This window comes from Mustela putorius, unplaced genomic scaffold (assembly GCF_011764305.1).
Source record: "Mustela putorius furo isolate JIRA1106 unplaced genomic scaffold, ASM1176430v1.1 tig00000873_pilon_pilon_pilon, whole genome shotgun sequence".
NCBI classification, from domain to species: domain Eukaryota; kingdom Metazoa; phylum Chordata; class Mammalia; order Carnivora; family Mustelidae; genus Mustela; species Mustela putorius.
This window is the reverse complement of record NW_025421504.1, coordinates 1,032,725-1,043,832: the sequence shown is the minus strand read 5'-3', so window position 1 is coordinate 1,043,832 and position 11,108 is coordinate 1,032,725. Positions and strand designations below refer to the sequence as shown.

Here is an 11,108-nt window from a genome sequence, read left to right as displayed (position 1 = left end):
AACGGGAAATGGAACACCAGCGGCTCCGAGGCCCGGGGCCTGTCATTTGGCCTCTCACCTGCTCGGAGCTGGGGACCGCCTCGCAGACCAGTCTGGGATCCTGACTTGGCACAGCTGGCAGCTGCTGTGCCTTTCACTGACAGGCCGTCCCTGAGCAGGGGCTGGTGGTCTCTCGCAGTCCCTCCTCCCTTATTTTGGCGCGAGGCCAGCTGGAGCGTCTGAGCAGTGACATACCCGGCGTAGGCCATGTTAAGGACATCTGTGTCCCAGGTGTCTGAGGTCCTCTACTTGGAGAACAGCTCATGGGAGGCTCCTTTGGGCACCTCTGTCAGTCCACAGCTCCAGGTTAGGGGTGGCCCCTGGGGGCCATGGTCCCAGCCCTGGAAGTCTTGGCTGCTTCTGGACAGACTGCTGCAGGCCTCATGTCCTCATGAGCTGCAAGGAGTCACTGGGCACTGGCTCCTTCCGGCCCACTCTCAGGGAACCGCCCCTGGGGGTCACTGCCTTGTGCCTTGTGGGTGGCCAGCTGCTGAGTGCTCCCATGCTGCTTGTCCTCAGGCCCTGGGGGCAAGACCAGGTAGTGTCCTCGGGGGCTGGCCTCTTGCTTGGTCACCTCTGGGGCAGCCTATTTCATGCCTGCATGTTGTACCCAGAGGGAAGGAAGCCCAGGGGACCATCCCCCTTCTCCAGGCCGGAGGTCACATGCCCTCTGTCCAGAAACCCAGCTGCCCGGGCCCCTGAGCTCAGGATCCGACCCGGGGAGGACACACCCAAAGGAAGACACATCGCGTCCAGTTTGTTTAGGGGAAGAAGAGGTGCTTGAGCAAGCCCCCTGGCCCCTGCACTTGGTGCCCCGCCCCCCACCCCAGGGCCTGGGCTCAGCCCTCCTGGAAGCTCCCAGCAGTCCTGTAGACAAACAGGTGTTGGGGCAGCTACTGTGTATCCTTGAGACTTTGTGTCTACAATGTGTCAGGATCCAAGGAATCCCTGGGAGTTCACAGCCCTGTGGGAGTGGGCTGCCGCTGCGGAGGGCGGGTCCAGGCAGCATGGCCGGCCTCCACTGTCCCGGAGTTTCCAGACCTCACCCTGGGGTGCCCCCAGCCCACCTCCCCTGCCCGGGGTGGGGGGGTTTCTGCTGTGACCCATGACTCTGCCTGGGGCATCAGACGCTGAGTGCAGCCTCGAAGGCTTTCCGGCCTTGCCCTTTGGGGTGGATGCTCTCATTCTCAGATGCACTGTCCATTTGCCTAAGGTCGCAGACCCTCCTGTAGGCTGTTCCCCACACGCCGTTCGGACTCTTCCGTGTTTCCTGCCTCCAGCCTGGTCCTTGCAGGGTCTGCTCAAGCCAGCTGTCTCCTCCCCGGAAGCTCGGGGACCCTGCAGCGACTCCGGCACGTCAGCCAGCTCTCCCCCCAGGTCGCAGAGGCTCACAGCCTGCCGTTGCGAACACTCCTCGGGCTTCCCCTTACTGCCCGCACCGCCGGCCCTGCTCGGCTCCCTGGTCTTCCCCCGTGAACCAGTGAGGCGCTCTGCTTGCCCTCCTGCCAGCTCTGTTTCCCCATTTGGCTATGGCTTGAGTTAGGGACTGAGTCATGGCCTGGTGAGCACAGGTGTTCTGAGGGTGCCCACCCCGAGAGCAGAACTAGGTGGAAGAAGTCTCTGGGTTCATGTCAGCTGTCCCTTGGTCTGGTTTCCAGAGGTCAGGCCTGGCCGCGTTGCCCACCTCTTCCTAAAGGACCCCACCAGTAGTGGCCCTATTAGAAGTTTCCCCTGTGGGTGTGACACAGAAGGTGGCCCCCAAGCCCACCCAGACTTTGAAGTTCCCTTTGAGGGCTGGAGAAAGTGTCCCCGGGGCACAGATGTCTCTCTGCAGCCTCTAGGACCTCTGGGGGGAGGGGTAACTGCTAGGGCGCCCTCGCGTCCCGGGGGCTGCTCAGTGCTGCCCCGCTTGTCCCTGCTTGCACCGAGGCCGCATCCAGGCAGGACCACGGGACAGGGCGAAGGAGCAGGCGGCAGCGGGGAGGATGGGGGCGTGGGATCCCGCACGGGAGGCTCGGCTTCTTGCTGCCTGAGCGGGGCCCGCCCCCGCGCCCCGCGCTGCTAATATAAGGCGGCGGCCGCCGAGGCTCCGAGCCGCGCAGTCCGCCCGCCGCCCGCGTCCCCATGGCCCGGTCCGCGCCGCTGGTGGCCGCCGCCCTGGCGCTGTGCCTGCTGCTGGCGCCGCCGGGCCTCGCGTGGTACAGGCCGGCGGCCGGGCCCGGCTCCTACTCGGTGGGCCGCGCGGCGGGGCTGCTGTCCGGCTTCCGCAGGTCCCCCCACGCGCGCCGCTCCGAGCCCCCCGGGAGCGCGGGACCTCCGGGCCGGGCGAGCGCCGTCGCCGAGCCGCGCCCCCGCCTGCGGAGCCTCGTGAGTGGGGCCGGCGGGGCTTGGGGGGGGTCGGTCGGAGGTCAGAAGGGGGGGCTGTGGTGCGCGGGGTCGCGGCGTGGGGGCCGCTGGGTCGGGCCGGGGCGGCCCCTCAGCCTCCTCCCGCCCCCAGGCCGCGTGTGTCAAGGACGTGTCCCCGAAACTGCGGAGCTGCGCGCGGTTCCCCGACGGAGGCGCCACCGTCCAGTGCCAGGCGGACGTCTTCCTGTCGCTGCGCGCGGCCTCCTGTCGCAGCGCCTGAGCCTCCACCCAGCCCGACCCTGGCCGGCGGCAGCGCAGACACCCCCGCGCCCATCCGCTCCCCGAATAAACGAGAAGCGCAGCTGAACTCCGAGTGGGGGCGGGTGGGGCGGGCCCCGCGGTCTGCAGACCCCACTCCGCAGACCCCACTCCGCCGCCACTGTCTGCCCTGGGCGGGGGCAGCCCCCTCACCTCCCGCCGTGGTCCACACAGCCCCCGCGCTCCCCCGTGTCCTCCAGGAGGCAGCTCCATGTCTGCCCTGAGCACTGCCGCTGCCCACCACCCCACCCAAGGGGGCCCCTGGCCTAGGACAGCCCCCCCCACCCCCGCCTTGGTTCTGGGGTTTCCTGAGGACAATGCTCTGCCTTTTAAGAGGCGCAACTCCTGCAGTCCCTCTTTTCTTGGTGTCCCCCCAAAACACAAAGTACTAGGCACAGGGCAGTGATTTGGGCTGTTGAAGGAGGGACTAGGCCAGGGAGGGGTGGGGCTGGGGGAGGCAGCCACACCTGCTGCTCCAGGACAAAGCCCGGCACAGCCCGCACAGCCCCACTTAGAGGCTGTGGGAGGACCCACACACCCACTGGCCTGAATGACTGCATCTCTAGAGGCACTGAGTTCCCAGAGCCCAGGCCCCGAGCCTCCTCCAACTGTGTCCCCGTGTCCCCGTGTCCCCGTGGGCTCCCTGGCTGCCGCAGTCCCCAGCTTAGAGGGGCCGCTCCCGTGTTCTCCCCCTTCGAGTCCGTGCAGGACTAGCGGCTCCCTCCTCGTGCCCCCGCTCCCAGGGCCCTGCTGCCCTGGGCTCCAGGAGTCTGAGTCTCGCCCTCCCTGAAGCTGGGGGCCTAGGGGCGGTGCGGGTCTAGGGAGGGCCTCGCGCCTCTCCCGCACTGGCGCAGCTTGGGGAGGGAGGAGACTGGTGGCGGCCGCCCAGCGGGGAGCCGGGGTGGCTGAGCGCTCAGTCCCTTCCCTCCCACTGCCTGTACAGCTCGGAGTTAGACTCATGACTGGTTACGTCGGGAGGAAGAGGACAGACCCACCCGCCAAGGAGGGAAGGACGCTAGCCCTCCCATCTCCGCTTCCACGGGGCCAGGCCAAGGTGCCCGGCCAAGGTGCCCGGCCTCACCCGGCTCCGCAGCTGAAGGACAGATGCCCTTCCGGGGGGAGGGGCTGAAAAGACACCATGGCAGCCCTCACCTCTGAACGAAACCTGCCGAACTCTCGCCCCTTCCCGTCCGAAACAAAGAGGGGAGCGGGGTCGGCAGCCCACAGCTGCTGGGCTGTTCCCAGTGGCCCTGATCTGGGTGCAGGAGACCCCAAGATGCTTGGGGGGGACATGGTCAGGGAGCCGGAGCCAACTCCTTCCCAGATCCGTGGCCCTGTGCCAGGCCACGGGGAGCCAGCCTCCCACTGGCCTCGTGACAGGCTCGGGGCCAAGAACCCACTGGGCTCTGGCTGCTCTCCCTCTGTTACAGGCTCTAGGGAAGGCAGCCTGGGGCGTCTGGGGGTCCCTCGCTGCCAGGCCGCCTGCTTCCCCCACCCCCAGCCTCCCCACCATGTGCGTGGTGGTGGGGAGCAGGGCTAAGAGCCGGACGCAGAATAGCTCCCACCAGGTTTATTTGGTCATACCCCAGCCGGTCAGATACAAAACCGAGAGCAGTCTGTGGGGAGAGCAGGAAGGCTGGCCCGGGAAGTGGGGGGCACAGTGCCCAAGAGCCAGCCCCAGGGCACCAGGGAGCCCACACGGGAGGCGGCACAGCCTGTGTCCTGAGGAGGAAAGAGGGTGCCCCTTCAGGTCACTGCTCCCCCAAAGCTGGCTTCCAATGAGGCCTGGACGGTGGAAAGTGCCAGGTGGTTGGGGTGTCCTGGGTCTGCAGGGGCTTGGCGGGGAGCAGAAGCCAGGCCTTCATCGGCTCGCAGGGTGGCTCCCCGCTGGCGAAAGGTGCCCGCTGGGCTGCTCATCTGTGCTGGATGCCCTCTCTGTTCAACTCAGTGGGAAAGCCTCTGGGCAGGTAGGGTGGGGGCAGCGCCCTCGGCTCTAGCCTTCCAATAGCAGGCCAGGTGGAGAGGGAGCCGGCAGCTTTGTTACACACCAGACCCTCGAGGCGTGGTTAGGAGAGCAGGAGGGGCTGGCCCATGGGCACGCGGGGTGACCGCCCACTGCTCAGAAGTCACAGTCGCTCTCTCTCTCACGCTGCGCCTCCTGCCGCCTCCTGGCCTCCAGGAAAGCCAGCTCCTTGGCCTCTTTCTTCTGGTTCCGGGCCTCGTACTCTAGCCTGGGGGCCGGGCTGCGGTGAGCTGTGCACCCAGGCCTGGGGCTTCCGCGGTCCCGGCCGGCCCAGCCAGGCAGCCCTTCCTCACCTGTTTTTGATGATGCGCTGAACAATGAGGTCCGTGGTCAGGTCGTTCCCGCTGTCGATCTGGCAAAAGATGCCCCTTCTCTTGGGCTCCTGGAAGCCAGAGGGTTGGGGGAGGTGATGGCAGCCCTCCTCTGGAGCTGCCTGGGCCTGGAGGGTCCTCACCCCCGAAAGACCAGAACACTAGCATGGTTCCTCCCACTGCTTAGCAAGTGTCCTCCTCCTCCTAGGAGGCCACTGGACCGCAGTTAACCCGGCCCCAGGGTAGCTTCCAAACAGGCACTGTGAGACGGGGGAGGCCGGCAGGGTGGGGCAGGTTCCCCGGGGAACAGCACACTCGGCCACCTCCTGCCCATCAAGGGCCCAGCACAACCCACCTGGTAAGGATCTGAGCCATCCTTGTCGGGCACGATTTCTGTCTTCCCGTGACATACCAGGTCCACCTGGGGAGGGAGCAGGGGTCAGGGAGCCTGGTGCCTTGCACTCAGAGGGCCCTCCCTGGGACCTGGTCCACAGGAGCCTCACCTTGAAGTGGTCCAGGAGCTCTGCTGTGACCGCATAGGGGGCCCCGATCACCACTTCCGACACGTACTAGGGGGACAGGGAGCACAGGTGGTCAGCTCAGAACCCACTAGGCCCCAGGCTGATGGGAGAAAGTGCTCGCTGCTACGGAAGCAAGGGCTGGGGGAGGGAGCAACACGGCGGGGCTGGCTGGCTGGAGCCCAAGGCTCCTGGGTACCCCTCCTCCCCCGCAGCCTGGGCAGGGGACCCCACCCGGCGCCCCGCCGTGGTCCATACCCGGCAGGCCAGCACGCTCAGGGTCCGCTCGTGAAGGTTCATGATGGGGTAGTTCTTCCCCTTGTAGTGGTTGACCTCCTAGGGCCACAGTGAGTTCCAGTGAGCAGGCAGCCTCTGGCAGACGGGCCCAGCAGTGCGGGGAAGCCCCAGTCCCCAGAAAGAGGCCCCTGCCTCCCCCACCTCCATCAGCTCCCCAGGTCTCACCCCTGTGAGCCACCTGTGCCCAACCTCAGCCCCAGGAGCGCCCCCCCCCCCCGGCCCGCCCACACCCTATCAGCTGGCCGGAAAGCGAGACCTGGTCAAAGTGCAAGCCGGCGATGACATACGGCCTCTCGGCCAGGCCGTGCACCTTCTCCAGGAAGTCCACATGGCCGATGTCTGTGCCCAGGTTAAGAATCAAGTAAAAGGAGAGGCGCCCTGCAGGACCGGGGCTCCGGCGGGTTCCCCTGAGCTCCCCCCACTCTGGGAGCTGTGAGGAGTCAGGGAGGCCTCTCAGGTCCCATGACCCAGAGGGGCCCACGGGGCCAAAGTGGGGGCCACCCTCCCCCTCGGTCCCAGAGGATACGGAACAAGTCGAAGGCACCGGCCACATAGATGACAGTCTCCCCTGGCTGGGGTTCCTTCCCCGAAGCAAACTGGATGATCTTCTGAGACGTCTGCAGGAACTGGGACACCCCTGTCCAGGGGTTCCGCCCCCCAGGGCACTAGAAGCCGAGAGGGCTCTGGTCAGCGAGTGCTGCCTGGGGAGCGGCCTGTCCTTCACCTGCCCCCAAACCCCAGCTCCTTTTCTGGGCTGCCTGCGCCTGCCTGCTGGGAGCAGGTGTGGGGCCGCTGGTGCAGGACCCCAAGCCCCAGCTGCAGCACTTGCTGGGTCACCTGGTCACGTGGGCGCTCAGGCAGGGACAAGGTGGGGAGCCAGCAGCGCCTGCCCCAAGCAACACCGGGACCGGTGGCTCCACCCTGTGGCCACCGTGGGCACTGCAGCCCACTGCAGCACTGGGGCCTGACAGCAGGCCCAGCAGTGGCCACTGTCCTGGTGGGGACCCAGCACCCCAAGCCACCTTCTGGTCACCTGGGAGGGCCCTTCCGAGGGAAATGTCGGCCTGGCGGGGCTACAAGGGAGAGAGGACCAGGCCGCCTAGTTAGAGGCCACCTGCTTGAGGCGGTCCTGGCTCCTTGGTGGCCGTGGAACTGGCTGAGCCTGGTGGGCAGTAGCCAGGCGGTGCCCGGAAGGTGGGGGCCGGGTACAGGGGCATCAGGGAGTGGCCTGGTGAGTCGGGGCGACACTCACCTTGCCGAAGTTGTCTGCATACTCCCGGTACTCCGAGGAGATCTCCTGAGAGGAAGGACACGGGACGTTGAGGAGCCTCGCCGTCCCCCAGACATGGCCAACCCCCAGAGCTCACAAAGGGACAAAGACAGACAGACCAGGTGCTTCCTCCCTCCCAGCAGGGTCCTGAGCCCTGGGAGCCTGCCCCGGTCCCTCCCAGACTCACGTGGCCGCTGTGATGGGCCTTGGTCACCAGCAGCATGCGGCCGACGAGGTCCGTGGTGGACACGCCCTGGGTGCGCCTGCACTCTCTGCGGGCACAGGGGGGTCAACACTCGCATCCTGGACATACCCCAAAGGCCCCACAGCGGCTCACCCCACCTGAGCGTGGCCCCGCCAACCCCCGCTGGGCCGTGCAGACCAGGCAGCTCTGCACCACTCTCGGCCGCAACAGAAAACCAGGACCAGGAGCACAGGGCAGGCCACGGCGCTGTTATACACGGAAGGGCATGACAGAACAGATGAGAAGTGCTGCTGGGCAGGGCGGGGGAGGCCAGACCGGGGCTCATGGCAGCTCCAGTCTCTGGCCCTCACGACTGTGCCCCATGGCTGAGTCCAGTAACGGCCACACCCCGTGCTCTTCCCAGCGGCCAGCTGCCCAAGGCCCATGCCCACCACCTGGGCTGGCACAGGTCTGTGACACTTGAAGACCCGCTGGGCAGCCCACCCTGCTCCCACCCTGGCCTGAAGAGGCTGCAGCCCATTTTCCTCGTGGGCAGAAAGAGTTAGGGGGGAGCTGTGAGCCTCACTCCTCGACAAGGGGGGCCCTCTCTGGGGCTCACCTGTACCTCCCGGCCTGCTTCACTTCCTCGTAGGTGTCGCGGCCATCTACGGTCAGAGTGATGTCATCTAGGGAGCACCACACACGGGTGAATGAGGACTCTCAGCTCAGGCTGCGGGGACCTGCGGGGCCCCCAACCCTCATCCTAGGCTGGCCCTGGCGTGCAGGGACTCTTTCTGGGAACAGACCCGACGCCTTCTCAGACCCCTGAAAGGCTCAGGCCCCAGCAGCCCGGCCAGAGGTCCCAGCACTCTGGGCCCCAGCCCCTCACTCACTGCCATGCACACAGAAGTCACAGTTGTGCTTGTCCAGAGTCTCCAGCGTGGTCACGTAGGGAGCTGCGGGCACCACCTCGTCTACCCACTTGATGGCCCGCACCATCTTGTACCTCTCCTCTTGAGTGAAGACTGGGGGCCCCTTGTGCTTGGAGATCTCCTCTAGAGCCAGACACAGAGCAAGGACAAGACAGATGAGCTCTGCAGGGCTGACCCACAGGCTCGCTGGCCTTGGGGCCCCCTCCCACCACCAAGCAGGGCTTGGAACCCCAGCTGAGTTTGTGGCGGGCAGCCGTCTGTCTCCCTGGGCCCTCTGCCTGTCAGGAGGGCAGAAACACACCCGTGTGGACACCGCCCTGTCTCTCTGGGCCAGTACAGGGGCTCAGGATGTGTTCGCTGGCTAACTATGTGCTCCCCTCACCCAACCGGAGTTCCAGGGAAAGTCCTGTGACAGCCGGGCGCTCCATTCCCAAGGGTCCCAGGCACCAGGCTGGGGCGGGAGGGGGAAGCGGGCAGCACGGCCAGAAACGCCATCCCTTGGCTGCACTGTTCAACTTGAGCCGCAGGAGTGGAAGCCGTGGGGGGCTCAGCCTGGCCTGCAGGTGGCGTGAAGCTGCTGGGCCGTGCTCTTCAGAAGGAGGGCCATGGACCTGGCCTTGCCCCCTGCAGGGCCCTGGGAGGTCAGTGGGAGGCAGCAGCCCAGCTCACCATCGGTGTGTACACCCACGATGAGGTGGTCGCCCATGGCCCTTGCCTGGCGCAGCTGGTTAGAGTGGCCGTAATGCACCATGTCATAGCTGTGGAAGGAAAGGACGGACGGTGAGTCCCTGTGCCGAGGGGGGCGCTGAGCAGCTGGGAGCGGGCGTGGGGGTGCAGCCTCGCTCCCCTGGGCCTTCTTTAAAAAGGCCTTTGAGAAGCTGCCACTGGGAACAGCTCCTCAGGGTCTGGCCAAGCCTGGGCATTCAGAGGGGATTTGGGCACTCAGCTCCCCATGCCACTGGTCCTGGGGCCAGATTTAACAAGCATGACAGGGCCTGGGCTGTGCCCCGGAACAAGGCCTGCTGCCCACTGGGGCCAGTGAGCACGCACAACAGCTCGGCCCCCCACGCATGCCGCAGAGCTCCGGCCTCTGGCCCCTGCCCTCAGCCCCTCCTCTCACCAAATGCAAACAAGTGTGTTGGGGGGCAGCCTCTTTACTCTGTGAACGGACATTAATATAGGGGTGGGCTGGACTCTGTACCACTCTGAAGCAGGCGGCCAGTCTTTGGGACCAATAAGGAACAGAGTCTGACAGACAAGCAATGGCGACTGCCAGCTTTGGAAGTCCTGCTCGCTCCTCCATGGCCTCCAGAAACTCAGCGAGGCTCTCCTCTCTGGGCCCAACAACTACCTCCCTGGCGCCTGGTTCTAGAGCTCTTATCCTCAAATCTAGGCCTGATTAAGAAGTGACTTCTCAGCTAGAGGCCCACTTGCTCCCCTGTGTGGTGCCCAAGTTGGCCCCACACCAAGTCCATTTCCTTCCAAAGCCTCACGTCGTCTCCTGGGTAGGTGACACTGTCCTGCTTCTCCACGTGACCCACGCCACCTGGTGTGCAAAGCTGTTCCACTCCCTGACACCTGTTAACTCTCACTGCAGCACCCCAGGTCCCCGCACACAAGACTGTGGGGTCACACGGCTCAGGCCCTGGGGTGAGAGGAGCGGCTAAGTGCAAATGCAGCAGCCTGGCTGGCCCTTGAGCTCACTGGACGGGCTGGGCTGGGGGTTCACAGATCGGAATGCAGGGTGGTGCTGGGTCCAGGGTGTGTCCTAGCCACCCTGGCCTGCTGGGGCATGGGCCTGGCCAGACCAGGGCCAAGGTCAGAGTCCACCCACACGAAAACATGCTCCCTCCCTGAAGGGGACTCAGGCACAGCTGCAAAGGTGTGGCAGCCCCCCCAGCCCCAACAGACCCCCTCTCTTCCCAAGGGGGGAGCTAGCCAGGTGGGGGCTGTGCTTTCTCTGATTGCCACCGAGAAGGCATCCAGAAGCGCCCGGGGGCCAGCGCTCAGTAGAGGTCAGTTTTCCTCTCACCTGCCGACGGCCCCCAACTTATCTGCAAACAACTCCAGGTCTCGCCCAGCTAGAGGACAGGACAGATGGGCACTGTGGCCCTACTGGGCAGGACCCAGGAGCCCGGGGGCTTCGCTGGGGGGTCGCGGACACAGGCAAATCCCGCCCTGCCGCTCGCCCTGACACCCAGTAGACTCCCTCGGCCCTGCGGCAGGCGGGCTGGGGAGCCGGACACCGACACCGCGGGCGAGACGCTCTGGGCGCACGGCTCCCCCGTCGGGACGGGACACGCGCGACTCGCGCCACCACCGGCCACACTCCGGCGGCCCGGCCCGGCGGGCGGCTCAGCGACGGAGCCCGGCGCACGGGCGCCCGCGTCCCCAGGAGGGCGCCGGGGCCAAGAGCCGCAGGGCCGGCCCCCGGGCCCCGGGCGCAGGCCGGTCCGCGGACGTGTCTCCGGGCGGCGGCGCAGCGGCCCCCGCGGCCCCGGCTGTCCCCGCCCGCGGCCCGCCCGCCGCCGCCGCCGCCGCCGCGCTCACCAGCCGTCGCACCACACTCGCACGGCGCGCCTGCCCTCCGGACCCGGCGGCTCTGCACCGCCCGCCGCCCCGTGCCCGTTCCGGATCATGGCCCCGCAGCGGCGGCGCGGCCCGGCCCGCTCCGCGACTCCCAGCGGCCGCCGCCCGCCCCGAGCACGCCCCGCCCCGCCGGGCGCACGCGCCGTCACGCGGGCCTCACCCGCCGCGCGCGGCCAATGGCGAGTCCCGCCCCGCCCCGCCCCTGGATCCCCGCCCCGCGTGCGCCGCCACAGGCGTGAACCGCCGGAGCCGAGGCCCGCCCCCGCCCGGCGGCCGCCCGG

General features: G+C 67.1%; 2 protein-coding genes across 2 annotated transcripts; one reads left to right on the top strand and one right to left on the bottom strand.

Moving 5' to 3' along the window:
* The first annotated feature begins 1,924 nt into the window (after nt 1–1,924).
* On the top strand, nt 1,925–3,118 carry NPB (neuropeptide B). Its single transcript, XM_045085675.1, has 2 exons — nt 1,925–2,406; nt 2,537–3,118. Exons 1-2 carry the CDS (start codon nt 2,164–2,166, stop codon nt 2,663–2,665), a joined length of 372 nt encoding a protein of 123 aa, XP_044941610.1. The 5' UTR covers nt 1,925–2,163; the 3' UTR covers nt 2,666–3,118.
* A 1,140-nt stretch (nt 3,119–4,258) lies between these two features.
* Nucleotides 4,259–10,957, bottom strand: PCYT2 (phosphate cytidylyltransferase 2, ethanolamine). Its single transcript, XM_045085667.1, has 13 exons — nt 10,789–10,957; nt 8,908–8,996; nt 8,200–8,361; nt 7,926–7,992; nt 7,310–7,394; nt 7,105–7,149; nt 6,379–6,517; nt 6,109–6,191; nt 5,814–5,891; nt 5,541–5,606; nt 5,393–5,458; nt 5,020–5,108; nt 4,259–4,934 (listed from the first exon to the last, which is right to left on the bottom strand). Exons 1-13 carry the CDS (start codon nt 10,875–10,877, stop codon nt 4,823–4,825), a joined length of 1,170 nt encoding a protein of 389 aa, XP_044941602.1. The 5' UTR covers nt 10,878–10,957; the 3' UTR covers nt 4,259–4,822.
* Between the last annotated feature and the right edge of the window lie 151 nt (nt 10,958–11,108).

Excerpts from the sequence above, each read along its gene's own strand:
- NPB (XM_045085675.1), top strand. The coding sequence starts at position 2,164 with ATGGCCCGGTCCGCGCCGCTGGTGGCCGCCGCCCTGGCGCTGTGCCTG. Across the intron at positions 2,407-2,536 it reads GCCCCCGCCTGCGGAGCCTC|GCCGCGTGTGTCAAGGACGT; the intron begins GTGAGTGGGGCC and ends TCCCGCCCCCAG.
- PCYT2 (XM_045085667.1), bottom strand. The coding sequence starts at position 10,877 with ATGATCCGGAACGGGCACGGGGCGGCGGGCGGTGCAGAGCCGCCGGGT. Across the intron at positions 6,518-7,104 it reads ATGCAGACAACTTCGGCAAG|TGCCCTGGGGGGCGGAACCC; the intron begins GTGAGTGTCGCC and ends CTCGGCTTCTAG. Across the intron at positions 5,892-6,108 it reads CCGGCTTGCACTTTGACCAG|GAGGTCAACCACTACAAGGG; the intron begins GTCTCGCTTTCC and ends CTGTGGCCCTAG.